At 41.4% G+C, this 19,645-nt stretch overlaps 1 protein-coding gene across 14 annotated transcripts in view; it reads right to left on the bottom strand.

Moving 5' to 3' along the window:
- Positions 1 to 19,645, bottom strand: part of LOC117662300 (histidine--tRNA ligase, cytoplasmic-like) — a 48,979-nt gene that overhangs the window by 819 nt on the left and 28,515 nt on the right. For all 14 annotated transcript variants that reach the window (XM_034411636.2, XM_087891217.1, XM_034411629.2 and 11 more), the window contains exons 5-12: positions 18,439 to 18,534; positions 17,571 to 17,696; positions 17,203 to 17,310; positions 17,013 to 17,111; positions 15,922 to 16,015; positions 15,551 to 15,678; positions 15,219 to 15,461; positions 3,235 to 3,351 (exon numbers count right to left, since the gene is read on the bottom strand). In XM_034411636.2, the coding sequence (XP_034267527.1) occupies positions 3,235 to 3,351; positions 15,219 to 15,461; positions 15,551 to 15,678; positions 15,922 to 16,015; positions 17,013 to 17,111; positions 17,203 to 17,310; positions 17,571 to 17,696; positions 18,439 to 18,534 (1,011 nt within the window). The remainder of the gene's footprint in view (positions 1 to 3,234; positions 3,352 to 15,218; positions 15,462 to 15,550; positions 15,679 to 15,921; positions 16,016 to 17,012; positions 17,112 to 17,202; positions 17,311 to 17,570; positions 17,697 to 18,438; positions 18,535 to 19,645) is intronic.

Genomic DNA, 19,645 nt, shown 5'->3' with positions numbered 1-19,645 from the left:
CTCAAGCTAATGTGTGGGCAGAGCTAGCTTGCAGTACTGCATTCTAACCACTGCACCACTACAGCTTTTATAACCATCTTAGAACTCTGTGTAAGTATTTATCCCTTTTGGATCTTACGAATATTTGGAAAACTTTGCCACTATATATTAAAGCTTTCTGTGAATACTATATAAATAGTATTATGTAATTATAATAATATATAGTCTGAGTGAACAAACAGCAATGTTTATTTCATAAATTCAATAGGTGATCTGGCAATGTGGAAAAAGTATCATCTCCCTACTCTGATGTTGAAAACCCGCAGCTCTGGAGCCGCATGTGGCTCTTTGGGCTCCTTGCTGTGGCTCCCTGCCAAACTGGATCCCACCAATGGCTGGCCCCACCCTTCGCCCTCTCCTCCCAGTCACTCCTCACCTGAGAAGGTAAGGGCAACGGTGCGGATGGAGACTCGCTCCATATCCAGAGTGGAAGCAAAGTGGCCCCAGTACTTGCCTCTTCTTCCGGCCCTTGTTGGTGCTGCACACCTCAGTCGCTCAGGGAGATGTGCGACTTTCTCTCCATCCTGAGACACTGGCCCAGCCCGGCTGTGACTTACACCGGTGCTCTCACCGCCTCCATGGTCTGCTTGTTGCTCTTGCAGTGCCTTGCATAGCACACTTAAATATAGCGTGCTTCAGAATGGGGGAGATGGCATCCCCTGCTCCTGGAGCCCATTATAATGCGGAATTTTGGTCGCTCTGGGAGAGGACGAGTGGCGAGGCTAGCCAGTGGTGGGTGCAGCTGGCAGGAAGCCACAGCAGGAGGACAAAAGAGCTTCATTTATCTGGGAACCTGAAATGACTCTTGATTTAAATCATATGGTAAAAAGCACCCAAAGAAGAAGAACATCAGCCAAACAAAAAAACAAAAAACCAACCCAGAAACAGATGAGAGATGAGAGAAAGAAAATGAGAGAGAGATAAGAGAGAGAGAGAGAGAGAGAGATATACATTCCCCACAGAAAACACCGGGAGCCACAAAACCTGGGTAGGTGTGCCTGGGGGGTGTCATGTGACTATGTGACTGGGTGGGAGTGAGTGACGTCAAGTTGGCTATGCCCACCCAAGTTTTGTGGCTCCCGGTGTTTTCTGTGGGAAACTGGTCCAAATGGCTCTGAGTGTTTAAGGTTGCACACCCCTGCCCTAGTTCAATCAATACAATTAAAGAAATAACTGGTATCACTTTTGTGAGTACTTAATTTGACATTCAAAGTTGATTTGGGCCAGTGCTACCTTATAAACATCTTACAGATTTAACTCCTCTCAGTACTGTAGGCTTCTCTTCACACAAATGAGACATGCCATGTCCTGCTCTAAAGAAATTTCTGAAGACCTTCACAAAAAAAAGTTATTTGATGCTTATCAATGTGGTGAACTTTATAAAACTAGTCTGAGACATAGTCTTGAAATGGAGAAGATAGGGACAATAGTGAATCTCCCCAAAGAAAAGTACTGGATAAAAATAGGATTGAAAGGGAATAAGAAAGCAAAACCCATTGTCCATTGAAAATTATATTGATGCTCATCTGAAATTTGCACAAAAACACACCTAAATGAGTCTCCAGAACTGTGGAAAAATGTTCTGTTGACAGATGAGTTAAATAAGAAACTTTTGGCGCCATGTGAGTCTTATGCTGGAAGAAACCAAAGACTGCTTTTAAGTCAGTGTTAAAATTTATAAGGATGAGGAATTAAAACTTAGACTGTGAAACTAACTATAGATTACTCTCACATAATAATATCTCCATAAATAGACTCTTATGAGAGTGGGTCTTATGATGCTCTGACGTAGTTAAGAGATATGCTGGTGATAGTGTATTCTACCAGAAGAGTCACATATATCAGGCAGGCAGGTCTTAGAAAAAGAGCCAGACTATGTGTATTCATTGTCCCACTTAATATTGTGAGAAAACAGAAAAAGAATACAATACTGAATTGGGATGTGCTGACGATATGATACACTGCTGGAATTATTAACTGGACACATCAGTTTGGACAAAAAACCTCAAGAAAACTAATGAAATCACTTCACATTATATCCCCATAGCGATACTGATAGATTATACCTACCCTGCAGAAATATGGGCAGAGTTTTAAGTCAAGTAAGAAAGGCATTAATTAGCTGATTACATAAAAAACATTGTAAAAACTGATTACAAATAATGACATAACACAATTGCCAAAATGATTCAGTGGAACATCATATACCAATAATAAAAAATTGATGGAAACACGGAGTTAAAAGAGGAAAATGAGCAACTTAAAATATTGTGGGTTTTTCAAATATGAACTGATAAAATCTTGGCCATAGCACAGAGCATTTAAATGAGGTTGAAAAGAAGAAAGTGCGGGTAATTGATGTAGTAATATTAGGAGATATTAGAATACAAGACAAAGAATTAAAGATCACAAAGCATCAAAATCTGAAAATTGGAAGATTATGGTCATGATGGTCTTAGTAGTTATCCTTGCACTGGGTATCTTGTCAAAAAATGTTGGAGAGCACTTAGAAAATCTGCACATTGATAAAATTTATATCAATCAATTACAAAAAGTCACACTGCATCAATTCACACATGTACTAACAATACATTATGACATCCTAGGACCTAGGTTCATGGGAAGAACTCAATGTGTACAGAGCCCAACACTAGCTAAAAAACTGCCAGCTGTGATTTGACATTTTTTGTGTATATAATCATAGTAATAGGTGTCTTGGATGCAATTCTAAAACACCTGGAACACCACTTGAAAATCATTGGTGTTGATAAAATCATCCTCAGTCAATTGTAACTTACAGCCTATGACAATGCCCTTAACACCACATAACAACATCTGCCGATCCTTGGAGCACTCGGAGGCTCCAACTGGTCCAGAATGCGGCAGCGCGGGTGGTTATGGGTGCAAGCCGTTGCGCCCACGTGACACCCTTCCTGCGCGAGCTGCACTGGCTCCCAGTGGTCTTCCAGGTGCGATTCAAGGTGTTGGTGTCCCCAGCCTTGTCTGACCCATCACAGGTGCCCTGTGACGTGAACAATGCTCAGCGGGCCAGGTTGAGTTGGCCACGCCCACCCAATCACATGACCACCCAGCCACGCCCACCTGGTCCTTTGTGGGCAACCATAATGCTGATCCAGCCCTCAATGAAATTGAGTTTGACACCCCTACAATAGTGTAATAACTTCTCATTATTACCTTGATGCCAGCATTCCATAATTCAGATATTAACTTCATTCTGAATGCAAGGAAATTTTTCTGGGGAGTTGCCACCAATACTTGTGTCTCTGTTGTGCGGATCGTCTCTTTGGCCAGCTCAGAGGAAAGAGAAAAATAATCAGCATTATAACCAGAACTAACTAAAATTTGCAAACAAGCTGTAAGGTTCTGCCTCTACTCCCCAATCAAGAAAGTACGGACTCTTGAGACAGCAGCATTTCAAAAGGAACCTTTTATTGAAAGGGAGTGATTGTAAAACAAAAGCAAAGCAGGGTCTGAGTTCCCCCCAGGTAATTCCGTTAGGATAAAGTAGTTAGAAACCCCTCCTCTCAGTTTGATGTTGAATGAGCCAATCCACAGGTGCAGAGATGTTGTGGAAATGGTCATCCTGAGAAAGAGTTAAAGCTTCATTCCCCTGTGTTTCTTCTGTGAGGCTTCCAAACTGAAAGAAAACAGATGGCCTCCCCTCCCTTGTATATCCCCGAAGGTAAATCAAAGCACAGGGCAGAATAGGTGACAGGGTAAAAGTTATAAACTAGGGAATTACAGGATACATAGGAAAACAGGATAAGAGCAGTAAGTCAGTAAAAGGATCCGAAGTCCCCTCCCCATTTGAATGGCAGTATCACGATAGGGATCTGACACAAGCTCTGCTTGAATTGGACTTAATTATTGTTGGAAATATTCTTCAGACAGTTTCAGACGTTTCCACTTATTTCCAAAATATAGATATTATAAACCACTTGTTTATAGAGACAGTGTCTTATTTTTCTTATATAAAGCAGTTGATTCTTTTATTGATGGATGGAAAATTTAAAGCTTATCTTTCCTATGTGGAACACTGGAAAGTTAAAGCTGTGATAATAAGGAAGATGACCTTGACAGAAATATGAAAGAACCAATATCCAGGCAAGAAGGGCTGAAATGTTCTTTAAATCCTGGGAAGCAAGATAATTTTTGCAAGTGACTCAAGTAAACACCTCCCTTATACTCAATCGAGTATAAGAAAGAAGGGAAGTAAAGCACAATCAGATTCACAAGAGTCTGTTATTATAACCTACCTCAATAAACTATAATTAGATGTAGTTTTCTGTGAAACTGATTTTGGTATAGTCTACATCAGGATTCTCCAAATATTTCAGTCTGAAGGCCACATTGGACATTTTGTAAACATTTGAGGGGCCAGAGGAAAAAACCAATTCTTGATTTTATAAAAATAATAATTGAATGAATGTGTTTTATTTTGCTCAATGTGATATGATTCACAGTAACAGCAGAAAAAGAAATGTATTGACTTCCGGCGGTGACGACATCATGAGCGGGGTGAGGAAACGGTTACTGCCGTTTCTGGAACCCAAATATTCTCTAATAGAAGCTCTTTAAGAGCTTTCCTGATCCCGTAGAGATCGGGAAACAAGAGGGAAAGCCTTGAAGCCCCTGGACATGGCGCTAGAGTCAGAGGGGACACAAGACAAACGCCTCAAATCTGTTGGAGAAGAAGTCTACCCCCAGGGCAGACAGGAGCGATGGCGGCCATCTAGAGCGAAGCCAAGAGTGGAGAGCAGTTTTGAACGGCAGGGCTGAGTGGAGAATCCCCAGAATTGGTGAGATGAGGAGAAACGCAGATTAAGAGGGCACAAACTGATGGATTAACTTGTGGCGGCGATTTACGATAGAAGCGCAAAAGCCTGCACAGAACAGTAGTGAGAGGAAGCACAACCCCGCGGAGTGACTAAGCATTATTGAAACGAGTAACTTTAATACTCTGAAAAGTGGCGGAGAAATAGGAACCGGAGAAGAAGACACATCGTATAACTAAATAACTTACAGAACTCTGAGGGCTAAGACGAACTGAAAGGATAATAAAGCTGTCTATAGGACAAAATTGGTGTTAAAAACGATTGCAGTGATAAGACTAAGACGGAGGGTGAGAAATGTGGACTCGAACGGAAAGCAGGAAATAGCCATACTTAAGCCACTGAGGAGACTGGACTAAAAACGCTAAGTACTACTAAGAAAAAGGGGGATAACTTTTCTCTAGTTTCTATCTGTTAAGAGCTTGGACATATTGTATATATTGTACAGATAGTAAGTAAAGAGAGTAAAGAGAAATACTAAAGGGAAAGAGGAAATATATACTATAATTTATAATCTTTAAATACAGACTCTATTGTGAACTTATAGAACTTGGAAAAAGAGGATGGGGAATGAATGAATGAATTATAACCGAGATCGTTTGATTGGAAATATTGTAAAATAAGAGGTGAAAACTGATAGAATATTAACTAAGTACAGTTGATTGTTTAGTAAACAAAAATAGCGGGATCAAAGTGTGGATAGCTTATATGAATAGAAGTAAAACTAGATGAAGAATTGGAAGGAATAGAGGACAGAAAATTAACGAGTAAGAATTATATGTTAGCCTGGGAAAGTTTCTCTCGAGCATTAAAGATGTCAACAATATCTACTATAACGAAAACAGGGAAAAAACCAGTTGTAAATACTACAGTAGCGGTGGCATCACCACTACAACAAAAAACACTAGATAGTATGGTGGGAAAAGGAGAAAGAAAAATCAGAAATGACTTTAAATACCATGCAAAGTATGTTTTCAATGATTCAGGAAACATTATTAAAAACACAGGAAAAGATGGCAGAGAATCAGGAAGAAATGAGAAATTAATTTCCATGCAGAAATTAAAAATGAAATTGGAGAAGTTGGGGGGGGACATTAAAAATATGAATGATAGAATTGGAGATATACAACAATCAATAACCGAAAATGAACAAAGAATTAGAAATGCAGAAGCAAAAATAGATTTAGTAGCGACAAAAGTAGAGGCAATGGAACAGAAAACTTGTCAAATAAATAAAGAAATGTCTGATTAGCAATGCTCGAGATGGAAAAAGCATCATATTTTCTACGCTTTCAAAATATACCAGAAGAGAAAGATGAAGACCTAGGTGGAAAAATGGCAGAGATAATAGCAGAAATAATAGAAAAAGATAAATTGGATATAAAGGGACAACTGGATGAAACCTACCGTGTCCATACAAACTATGTAAGAAGGCACAGCCTGGCAAGAGAAATACACGTTAAATTTTCAAAACGATCAATTAGGGACGAGGTATATACGAAATCCAGAGAAGGGACGTTGACATATAAAGGTAAAGAAATCATAGTCTTAAAACAAATACCCCGAAGAATTAGGAATCAGCGTCAACAATACCAGTTTCTAACAAATCAGTTGAACAGATATAAAATAGCCTTTAGATGGCTAATACCGGAGGGGATTTTGGCCACCTGGGAAGATAAAAAATACAAAATAGATACGCTAGAGAAAGCAAGAGAATTCTACAATTCACACTTCAACCAGGAAGAAGATCAAGAAAGTAAAGAAGAAACAGAAAGTAGAAGTCAAGAAGAAGAGCAAATAGAGGCAATACAAGAGAAGGAAGTAAGGACAAGTCAAGAAAAAGAAAGAGAGGAGAGAGAAGGCGTGAGGACGAAAACGCGGATGGAAACAAGACATACTAAAAAGCAACTACATTAGACAATGGAAGAGGCCTTGAAACTTTTTTCCGTAAATATCAATGGCCTGAACGCATCGAAAAAAAGATTGCAAATTTTTACAAAACTATGAATAGGAGCCGACGTGACTTGTCTTCAGGAAGTTCACATAAAAAAAAGATACCAAAAAAATATTAGAAAACTCAAAACTAGGGAAATTATACACATCTTTGACTTCAAAAAAGAAAAGAGGAGTGGCGGTTTATGTTAAAGATTGGATCCTTTCGAAACTAATATACGCAGACGAAGATGGCAGAACAGTTATGATTGAGTTAGTACTGGAAAATAGGAAAATACTGTTAGTAGTAATATATGCCCCTAACCAAAACCAACAGGAATTTTTCAAGGGCCTACACAATAAAATAGTTGAACTGGAACATGAAGACATTTGCCTAATTGGAGATTACAATGCGATAGCAGACACGAAAAAAGATTATAAAACGAGTAAAAAAAGAGAAAAAAGGAGATACTCCCAAAAGAATTTTTTGACATGGCCATGGAAATATACTTGAGAGATGTTTGGAGGGAAACTCACGAAGATCAGAACCAGTTCACTTTTTACTCTCACCACCACCAATCTTGGTCCAGGATTGATATGGCTTGGATGACCACGAATATTAGAAACGGGGTGGATAAAATAGAGATAGAAGTAAATCAATGGGCAGATCACAACCCGATCCTGGTAAATTGGAAAGGAGTAAAAAGGTTCAGAAGGTGGACAATGAACCAAAGAATTTGTAAACAAAAAGAATTTAAAGAAATGCTAGAAAAAGAATTAGAACTGTTTTTCAAAATAAGTAAGAAAGAAGATACCTCCATACAGAACACTTGGGACACGGCAAAAGCGTACATAAGGGGCCTGACTATAGCATATATAGGGAAAAAGAACAAAGAAAAAAAACAACAGCTAGATAAACTTCATGAAGAATTAAAAAATATAGAACATAAACTTCAACAATATCCCCAGAACAAAAAGATAAAGGAAGAATGGAAAGCAACAAAACATAATTTAAACTTGATAATCAAAATGGATGTTGACTTACCTGAACGTCCCTTTTCTGAGCGCTGCGACCACTATCCATAGCTGGGTTTGTTCCTCAATTCTTGGCAACAACTGAGTGAGAGCTGTAATCAATTCTGTGGCTAGGCCACGCCTCCACTCCCATAAATCCCCAGTCGGAATGAAGGCGCAGCAAGCTGATAGGTTCGAAATTTTTTTTATTAATTAACAACTATAAAACCCCAACAGAAGGCCAACCAACTCCCAACCGGGGCAAGAAGTCTAACTGGGGAGGGAATGGATAGTGGTCGCAGCGCTCAGAAAAGGGTCGTTCAAGTAAGTCAACGTCCATTGTAGCTCCAGCAAGTTGATGCTGCAGTGCCGTTCCGTCTCTGACCACTGGCCCTGTGCCACTAGTGAAAACAGGTGGGCTCCCCAGCCGTGGAGACTGGTGTCTGTTGTCAGGACCAGCCTGTCCGGTTCCAGGAAGTCGCAGCCCTTGAGAAGCGCCGGCGACGTCCACCAAGCAAGAGCGAGGTGGACCTGAGGGGGTAAGTACACCTCGTTCTTTGAGTCTGCCCTGCCTGCTCGTTGGAACAGTAACAGGAACCATTGGAGCAAGCGGGAGTGTCTGCGTGCCCACGGTACGATGTTGAAGCAAGACACCATCTTTCCAGCAGGCTCGATAGGGTCCGTAATGGCACCTTCTCCAAGCCCAAGACCTGTTGGACTAGTTCGACGATGCTCCGTGTTCTGTCTGGAGCCAAAAACACCTGACCCCTGGCCGAGTCTATCACCGCACCCAGGTGTAGGATGCGGGTGGACGGAACCAGATGACTTTTTTCGAAATTGATGGTGAATCCTTGATCCTGGAATGCTTTTATAACTAAGTCCATATCCCTGACTGCTTGGTTCTGGGATTCCGACAGGATCAAAATGTCGTCGAGATAGCATAGGACCCGCACCGGCAGGGTTCTGAGTGTTGCTGCCACCACCGCTACAAGCTTGGTAAAGGTGCGGGGCGCTGATGACAGACCGAAAGGCATCGCCCGATATTGGAAGTGCTGCCCCGCAAACTCGAATCTCAGGAAACACCTGTGGTCGGGGTGAACTGGGACGTGTAGGTACGCTTCTCTCAGATCTACCAACTGAAGAAAGTCTCCGCGTCTCACACCCATCAAGATGGACCTTATCGAGTGCATTTTGAATCTGCGGTAGCGTACCGACCGGTTGAGGTGTTTTAAGTTTAGTATACCTCTCCAGCCCCCGGAAGGCTTTGGTACTAGGAAGAGTACGGAGTAAAACCCTTCTTGATACTGGGCTGTGGGCACTCTTTCTATGGCCTTGATGTTCAGCAGGTGATTGATTTCCGTGTTCATGAGCAAGTTGAGTTCTGGCAATGCTGGGATCTTGCAGCGTAAGAAGCGTGTGGGCGGTGGGCCAGAGAACTTGATGGATAGTCCCAGTGAGATGGTGCATTGCACCCACGCGTCCAATGTTGAGCGGGCCCACTGATGGTGGAATAGGTGCAGTTTTCTGCCTATGGGTCCCTGGCCCCGGGAGTCATTTGCCCCTCCTGAAGGGTTTGTACCCGGAGCCCCGGGCTGGGCGTTTGGCTGATTGTTGATTCCTGCTGCGGTCCTGGAACTGTCGTGAAAGCCGCCTCCTCCCTGGAACACGGAGCGTTGCAATGAAGGACCGCCTGGTCCTGCGCTAGTCCGAAAGGGCTGTCTTTGTGGGTAGGGAGTGTAACGACGCTCTGAGTGGCGGGATGAGGACGGAAGCACCTTCCTCTTGTCCTTCTCCTCAATGAGGACTGGGTCCAATGCCGCACCGAATAGAGACGGAGCCTGGTAAGGGGCTGCGGCTAATTTCCATTTCACTTTAAGGTCCACTTTCCAGTGGCGCAGCCAGAACAGTCTTCTAGACGTGACGGTGGAAGCCAAGGCTCTGGATGCAAATTTGGCTGAATTCAGGGAGGCATCTGCCGAGTATTCTGTGGCTGCTACGATCTTGTTTATGTCCTGGTGCAGCCTTGTTTCCTCTGGGGGCAGCCTCTCCTGCAGTTGACGAAGCCAGATAAGTGATGCTCGATTGAAAAACGACGTAGCCGTTGCAGTCCTGATTGCCCATGCCACCGCTTGGTGTGATTTCTGAAACGTCATTTCTGCCCGTTTGTCTTCGGACTTGAGTCCATCCACGGCGTCTGTAGAGATCACCGAATTTGAAGCTAACGCTGCCACTGGTTGGTCTACCGTGGGGAGTGTTAGTAGGTCCTCCAGTTCGGGGGCCGAGCAGTAGAACTTTTTCTCCTGGCTGCTGGGTGTAGTCAACGAGCTGGGCTGGCCCCAGGGAGTCTTGATTACTTCCGAGAACAGGTGAGGACAGGGGATAAAATCTTTTTCCTGTCTTGACACCTTAAAGAGTGCATTGTGGGGTCCCACTGGGGTCTGTGAGTGTTGAGGGTCTTCCCCGGGCACCCCCAGATTCGTCGAGAGCCTTGCCTTATGAAGGAGAGATTTGAATAGGGCAGGACGAAACCACCCCGAAAGGGGTGGGTTGTCTGGAGCCAGACCCTCGTCCTCAGAGAATTCCATGTCCTCCGGGCCTTCCTCCCCTTGGTCCGATTCCTCACAGGATTCAGCTTGTCCATGAGTGGCCCTCTGAGGTGGAGCTCTGGGCTCATGAGATCTAACCACTGGCACCTGGCAGGGGGCCTGTGCGTTTTGTTGCAACCCCGCCGCTAGGAAGGATGACAAGGCAGAGGAAAAGGCAGATTGCAGATCCATTGGGGACATGGGTTGCAGACCCTCCGGGGCCTGAAGTCCCGCCGCCATAGGGGTGAAAGTGGCTTCTGGTAAGCGACGGTGAGACATGAAGCCACTGGCCGCTGACACATCAGGCAGTGATGTGGACACCCCTTTTGAGAGCAACAGGGGTTGGGCAGCCGCGGTCGCTTCCTGGAAGGAGGGAAAGGTGGGCGCCAACTCCTGCTCCCCCCTCCTCTGCCCTGGGGAGATGTTGTGCATAGGGTCTCCCTCTGTGTCTGATACAAGGGCCGCTACCTCCTATATTCTGGCGGCCTGGTGTTCTGGGGCCTTCTGATGCCTCCTGGTGTCCTTTTCCTGGCCCAGCGTTGCCTTTGTCTTGTGGGTCCTGCGCCTGTGTGCCTCAGTCCGCTGACCCGTGGTTTTCTTGGAGACATTGCCACGCTTGCGAGGGGGGGACTCGCCTCCAGTTCCAGATCGGAGGAGAGTGGGGAGTCTGTTATTCTGCCAATGCCTCCCCTTATCAGCAGCCTGCCGGCTTGAATTCGGGTCTCTCCCCCCCCCGAGGCTTCTTAAGGTAAGGGGGTAACCGAGGGTGGCCCGAAGGTCCTACCCATGCAAGCTCCCCTGCGGATCTTAGGCCAGGCGGTGGGGTGACTTTGGAGGCCCGAAGGTCCTTCCAAAATGGCGTTGCCTGCCTCGTGGGAGCAGTGATGATTGGTGCGCGGTAGAGGGCTTAAAATGGCGGCCCAGGGGTCCGACCAAAGGCCGCGTGGTTGTAACGCTCCCCGCCGCTTCCAAACACCCTCTTCGCCCTCAGGTAGGGCTGGCCAGCATTCGTGGTCTTAAACTGGTGGCCCGAAGGTCCTACCAGCTGCCGCGTTAGCTCCGGTGTGATTAGGGCTTCCCGCCGCTTGTTTCGCTCACCTGATCACCAGCTGATTCGCTTCGCCGGCTGTTCGATGTCTCCGGGCTGAGAGGAACGCCGGTGTGTTGGAAATAGAGGCGGCGGTGGCAGCTGGTGAGCTCGCCCGCCCCTCGCAGTTCAAACCTTGGCGCGCGCACAGATCCCGAGTCCCTGGGGGGGGGGGGCTGGCGGGATACGCGGCGATTCGGCGTTCAAACGCGGCATCTGGAGCCCAGGCAAATCCTCGTGGCTTCAAAGGCTTCTATTCGTTCTCCTTCGCGAAGGAAGAGGAAAAAGGGGTAAGGAATAATCAAAAATAAAAGAAATGCCTAAATGAACCTAAGTTAAGTAAAAAGTCAGGAAAAACGGAGGCAAACTCCACAGCTCAAAATTTCACAACAGTTCTTGCCAGCAACTGAGTGAAGACTGGGGATTTATGGGAGTGGAGGTGTGGCCTAGCCATGGAATTGATTACAGCTCTCACTCAGTTGTTGCCAAGAATTGAGGAACAAACCCAGCTATGGATAGTGGGAAGCAGCGATCAGGAAAAAGAATTAGCACAGAAAATAAAAATGGCCAAACAGAATTACTTCGAATTTGCGAATAAAACAGGTAGATGGCTGGCCTATAGACTGAAAAAAGACAAGGATAAAAGAATGATATATCAACTTAGAGACTCGAACGGGGAAATCCACTATAGTAGGAAAGAGAAAAAAGAAATCATCCAGACATTCTATGCCAATCTATACAAACAAGAAGAAGTAGAAGTAGAAAAGATAAAACAATACATAGAAGGATCGGATATTCCTCAAATTACAGATGAACAAAGAGAAATGTTGAACAGACCAATAACTAAGCTGGAATTGGATACAGCACTGAAAAAGCAAAAAAACAATAAAACTCCAGGACCTGACGGATTACCGGTGGAACTATATAAAACGGTGCAAGAAACAATAGGAGAGATCATGCTGGAATTATATAACGAGGCCTTAGTAAAGACAAAAATCCCACGAACCTGGACGGAAGCAATAATTACTATCATACCCAAAGAGGACACTGATCTCCAACTAATTCAAAACTATAGACCAATATCTCTACTAAATATAGATTACAAAGTTTTTGCCATAATTATAGCAGAAAGATTCAAAAAAGTACTGAATAACTATATTCACCCGGACCAAAATGGATTCCTGCCGGGCTGCCAAATTAAGAATAATATGAGAGTGGTAACAAATGCACTTGAATACTACCTGGCTGTTGTGAGTCATCATAGAATCCCAGCCAGTTTCCTCTTCCTTGTCTGGCTGCCCTGACTTTGAACGGGGCTTTCTTTGTGAGGGGGCTGGGGGAGGGGAGAATATTCCAAAGGAGCCCTCTGGATCCACCCCCTGCAAAGAAAGCAATTTTCCAGCTGGCTGAAAGCTGGGGCAAATTTTAAAGGGAAAGATGTTTCCCTCTTCCTCATCCAGAAACCCTCCAGCTGATTTGCACAGACACACATTGGAGTCCTACTTTCCTTTCCAAACAGTGGTGAATATAACCTTGCTTTCTCTTCCTGTGCTGTTTGGAAAGGATCAGACCACAGCATGTGGGAGGAACTGGTAGGCCGGAAGAAACAATCCGGAGGGCTGGATGTAGCCCGCAGGCCATAGTTTGGAGACCTAGTTTGGCATCAATTCATTTACTCTGAATTATTTAGAGGGGCAGATGAATTGCATAATAAAGGACAATGCTTTTCAGAAAATTTACCAGAATAATGCTTTTTAAACTTTTTTAAAATTAAAATTGTTCTTTAAATGAAGGATGATCTATCTCATCCTATTTTTAGTATCATCCCCTTTTCTTGCTTTGTTCTCATTTACTTTGTCTAGTGCCCATTTGCCTAGCCAGTCTCTATACCACCCATTGCTTCTCTGCCCAGTACTATGGTACTATCCTGCCTGCCTAATGGATCTTTTATATTAAGGATGGCTCTTTTTTAAATTGAAAAATTTAAACCCAAACAGTTTGTAAATTAATCTGGATGCAATGTAAATGTCTATAATGTTAAAATAAGAAATAAGACCTTTTTTTATAGCTAACATTGGAATAGATTAGAAAAACGGGAATAATGTGTTCTAAGCCATCTTATTCTTTTTGTTATTTTAACAGGTGATTCAGTAATGGAATTTTTGAGCTATGACTGCTTACAAAAATCTAATTTCTTTCAAGGAATTCCATAACTATGCAAGCTTTATTAAAATACTTAAGGAATCAAGGCCTCTAAAGAACAATAAAAAAATGAAATTACATAAATCTCTTTAATGTGGCAGCAGAGTTGGAACAGCACACAGTCCCATAGATGATCCATCTTAATCTCTCTGTTTTCATTCCGTTATTATTTTTCTAGAGCTTCTCTAGATTGGCTATGGGTAATTCTTGATTGGCTATGGGTAATTCTTGTTTAATGTCTATTCATTCAGTGACCATTCAAAGTTACAATAGGGCTAAACAAGGGATACTTAAAACAGAAACTCATAGTTGTGGTTGTTGCATTGTCCCTGCTGACACATGCTCTCAATTAGGGCCTACATTACATTACTGTTGTCTCCAATCATGCAATTGCTACTTGCGACCTTCATTGCTGCCTTCTGACAAGAAAATAAATAGGGAAGCCAAGAGATTGCAAATGGTGACCATATGAATATGGAAGGCTGCAGTTGCTCAGGATTCACCTAACAATGGCAACTGGGGCTGCCACAACTGCTGTTGTAAGTCAGCATGCCTGTGTGATGTCACACTTTACAACTGCATCGTTTAGAAGCAGAGTTCCCACTTTCAATTACAGACTGTATGTAATACGGGGGATTGATCAGAGAGATTGAGAACAAGCAAGAGAGGGCAGTTGATTCAAATTGGATTGGTAAATATCTCTTACTGAACAGATGGTCTGAGCTAGTAGTTTCTAAGAAAAAAAATGAAATAATAATGCAATTCAAGATGCAATGATGGTCATATTGGACTAAAGAGAAAAGATTATGATCTAGACAAAAATCTATGATTCCACTTGGAAGAGCCTGGCTCATTGTCCCCTAAAGAGGCAGCTGGGAGCCTATTCAAACTGCCTTTGGGAGAAGAGTGCCATCACTCCCTTTTTCTTCTATAAAACTAGACTCTTCTATCACTCAGGTCGAGAAGTCTTTCTCAACCTGAGCAATCTGAGCAAATTTCAATTCCCAGAATTCCCAGCCAGAATAAAATGAGACTTGGAATATTTCAGATTGACTCGTCTCTTGTGATACCAATAGGATGTAATCTTTTGAACCAAGTCTTTTTGTGCAGATTCTTTCCAGAGAAATTCTACAGAATTGGTTTGCTGCCAGGAAGAGTGGAAAAGGCGTGACTACATGTGACTGGTCCCAGACCAAAGAGGCTGTTATATGCCATAGCCAGGTCCCAACCATTTCCTCAAAGCACAGAACAGGAAAGCAGGCAGGCGGCCAAACTCTGAGGAATATTTTAAAATACTAATGGGAAAGCTTCAATGCCTGAAGAGTTGGGGCTGTGCTATCCTTCATCCCACCCCCACCCACCAATTAGAGTTTGGACAGTCCTTGAATCTATTATTTCCTATCCTATAAATGTCTTTCACTTCCACACTTCTGCATTTGTATTCTGATCCCTATGCACAACTCTGAACTCTCGTTTATTTAACATCTTCTGATTAATAGACTTTACCTCATTATTCTTCTCTATGATAGAGAAGATCCTTTCAACACCAATGCTGAGTCCAACGCAAGGTACTTTATGTCCTTTTGAATCAAACTTTGCTACAAGCTCATCATAACGTCCACCTCCAGCCACACTCCTCAAGCTAAGAGACTCATTTAGGTGGCTATGCTTTTGGCACAATAAAACAGCCTCATAGATGACTCCAGTGTAATAAGCCAGACCACGAGCCAGACTCAGATGTAAGGAGACCTGTGAAACAGGACAAGAGGGCTTTTAATAGGAGCATATTTGACTGCCACAATTCACTTATATTTACCTAATACCACATTCCAATTCACCTGATCTATGATGCCAAATAGAGTAAGGTATTCAAATAGCAATTTCATGTCCTCCAGTCCTTCCATAGCCAATCTGTTCTGTACCAGTTTTGGATCCTTGAGAAGTTTCTCAATGAGACATGGTCCCCCTGCAGAAAAAGATGCATTTAAAGATGTAAGATATACTTACATTGTTTTCTATCACTTTCAGTAAATCTTACAATTACAATACTAACTCAACATTATTTCAACTTAAATCGAATCCAATGTTTGGAACACACAACATAAAGAAGACAGTACTTCACACAAATTATCTGCAGAATCATAGTCAATCTTACTCCAACTAGAGATTAATTATTAATACATTACAGAATGCCTATACTGATACTCACCATGAAGTTGAACATAATCACTAATACGATTGACACACTCAGGAGAAATGCCATCCTCTAGGATCATTTCATTTTTCACTTCCTCCCATGAGACCTGTGGAAGAAGTGGGGGAGGAATGCATTATCTAGGTTAAATAACTCATCTTTTGGCTTGTCACTGCGTTTTTTGTATTTACCAGATGAGCTTTTATTTTTGGACTTTCAGACTTACCGTAGCTTGCCAGTAACAGTAAGCTAACTGTGCATGTCTACATTCCTTCACTTTCCTCTAAAAAAATCTTTCTTTGTTCTCCGGCCAGGAGAGGTCTGGCCGGGGAAAGCTTTGCCAAGATGTAACTAATTAGCTAGTGAGATGTTTTATTTTCTTTATAACAAATAAATGAGTTTTTCTTAGAAAATATATCTTCGGGTTTATTTTCTTAAAGTATGCTTCAAGGGAAAAGCCTCGATCTACTTCTCTAAATCAAGGTGCAATTACTCAAAAGCAGAATGGGATTAATTAGCACCCTGACATGGCTAATGCATTTCTTTGCTCAAATAGCAGATAATTTAAACTGACAATTTTTTTCAATATGGGTAACATACAGACATAGGGAATGGCAATTTAACAGGATCCAAGTGAAATAATTATTTTTATTTCATGCATACCACATGAATGAGTAACGTTTTCAGAGCTGAGGACTATACTCAGGCTTCCATGTTCAAACGTGCCTGAATCCAAACAAATCCTGTCGATCCAGGCATACACTTGCTGAGTCTAGCAGTGCTAATTCACAAAACTGCACTTCAAGTAAGTACTTCCATGGCTGCATTCCTTACCCCCCTTCAATATGCACAACCACAAATTCTCTCTCACACAAACATGCTACATACACACTTCCATCACATATTCTGTTATCATTCTATCCCTCATGCGCCCTCCCATTTCCATATACATATCCTATCTCTTCCATGTTCCCTCATGTATGCATATCCTGCTACCTTTTGGATCAAATATAAAAATTATTATATTTTTCCTCTTGTCTATTTGTACCAATTCACTTTATTGCCTCTCCTACAAGCCCACCAAGATCATACTAAAGATACTTAACCTTATCCAATTTGTCAAGAGTTGAGCAAATCCCTTCAAATTTGATTTCTGGAATACCACATATTATAAAGATGCCTTGCAAAATGCGCCTGTCATTGATCTGGGGGAAACAGTAGAAATAAAAAAGAGATTAAAAAATAAATGCATATACTGAATAAATGCATACACAAGAAACAGCCAGTTTTTCTTACTTTGATAAGGAAATCTCCAACTTGCATGGCAGTTAAGATCTCATGTATGACTTTCAAACACTCTGCATCAGGAATCATAGGATCATATTGGCCAGCAATGTCAAAATCCTGGAATACAGAAAATAGCTTTTAAAAATCTCCCAAAAAACTAGGTAGAGTAATTGAATAACTGAAGTACTCAATAATTAAATCCTATTTTCCTGATGTGTGAAGTGACCATCTCACAAAGCATTCACTCATTTCCATATCTCAGTCATGGAATTTTCTCTGCTTCTTTGACAAGTTCAATTTAAAGGTCAAAGAAAGAAGACAGCTCCTCTGCCTTTCTGTTTTGCCTCCCCAAAGTGGAAAAATCTGCAGATACTCACACACTGGATAAATTCCCTGTAGCGTCCTCTCTTTATGGATGGGCTATCACGCCTATAGACTTTTGCAATGTGGTAACGTTTACATCGTTTAATTTTGTTCATAGCTAAGAAACGAGCAAATGGCACCTAGAAACATAGTTAAGAAAACTTGCCTATATCATGGAAAGTAAGCAAACAATGGGCAACGTTTTTCCACCTGAGAAATATTTTACTTTTTAACAAACAAACAAACAAAAAAAAAAAAAACAACTCCAAAAATCCCACACCTAGTTCTCAAGACTGCTAAAATACATCCAGTGACATCATTATAGCTACATTTCTAGTCTTTTTGAGTGTCAGATTTAAGATGTAAAATAGGTGTATAAAATCTCATACAGGCTCAGATCATGTTTTAATGACCACAACATTCACTTAATGACTGCAGTGTTCATTTAACGACCACTGCAAAAAATGTCCAAAAAATCAGGTCATGTGATGCCTTGACTTATAACCTTAACTCTTGGCTCAATTGAGGACTAACCGTATGTAGAAAGAATTCTCTATATCTTATCAACAGTTTCAAAGACTTTTACAGAAGATGACACACTGCACTGGCTCATGATGTTTAAATTGCAGTTTCACCCTAACATATTAAATTGTGAATGAGAACATCTTGGCTAACAAAGTAAATAAGAGCTCTGATCTGATATGCTCACCTTAAACAAATCAACTAGAAAGAGGAAGCTTCTTCTGAATCCCTTGAATTTTTGACCAACCTTCAATTACTGTTATGGGTCATGCAGTAATCTATTGTTATTCCACAATTCTGCCAGAGACAATCTATCTTTAAAAAAGTGGTTCTTGCAAGTTAGAATTTTTGTTAGGATACAGTTAAATCATATCGAAGAGAGAGCATCTCTCCTCCTTGATCTTCCAGATCATAAATCAACTTTGCCTCTTCACCATAGTTCTCTTGAAAGAGTTCCTTAAATGAAGGAAAAGAAAAGAAGGAAAAACATATTTTGTCATTTGTAACTCTATGTTCCAATCTCATGTATCATTTTATTAAAAGTTTTAAGCAAGATGAAAGCTAACACAAACTAATCGAAAGTAAGAAAAAAGAAATATCAAAGAAAGATGCAAGTAAAGGAAAAAAGGGAGAAATAGAAAAGGAAAAAGTATAAAGTAGCTTCCAATATTCTTCACAGCAGTTATAAATACAAATATATTTTAACTTCTCTCCAAAGTTATATTACTCCTCTTTCTATAATCTATCCTGTCCAATCATCAAAACTGTAAGTTACATATTCATTTTTTCATTTTTACAGAAAAGTCTATTAGAGACTTCCAATTGGCAATAAATGTAGATTTCTTTTTTCTAATCAAATAAATTAATTTATCATTTCAGGAAAATGTTAACTTTACCAGCCATTCCTCCATAATAGGCACTGTTGAATCTTTCTATCTTTGTGCATACAGTAAACTCACTGTGGTGGTTGAACATTTAAATAACCTTCCATGGTTTTTTTTCCTAATTGTTTATCCATTAATCCTAAAAGGAAAAGTTGTGGCTTCAAATAAATATTAACCTTTAAGATCCTCTGCATCAAAGTATGCATTTGGATCCATAATTTTTACCTCCTTTACATCTTCAAGCATGGTGAAATATCCCTTCAACATTTGGAATGTCTTTATATATTATAATTTTTCTAGCATCATATACCAAAGATAAATCATTTTCTAAAACATAAGATTGTAACACAGTATAAACTTCAATCCTTTTAATCTCATATTTTCCTACTGATCCATTTGTATATTATAACCAAGTCTTAGCCCACTTCACCTCCTTTATCCTATTCTCCATTTCAAATTTTAAAAATGTCTACATTTTAGCAATTACATGTTCATCATTTTTGTACACCTTTATATTTCAAATTCCATCTTAATTTGGCTCCATTCCGTAAGTCTTTTTGTCCATTCTAAAACTTCCAGATGACTGCAAATGGGAAAGCCATAATCTGTGTTTTAATCTTTCTGTCCATCCACTTCTGAGGGTTTGATCATAAACAGGTACCTTACCTGATTTGTACCAATAT

This window comes from Pantherophis guttatus, chromosome 3 (genome assembly GCF_059756535.1).
Source record: "Pantherophis guttatus breed Tessera chromosome 3, ASM5975653v1, whole genome shotgun sequence".
NCBI classification, from domain to species: Eukaryota; Metazoa; Chordata; class Lepidosauria; order Squamata; family Colubridae; genus Pantherophis; species Pantherophis guttatus.
The sequence above is the reverse complement of the archived record's forward strand: the minus strand, read 5'-3'. Positions and strand labels throughout refer to the sequence as shown.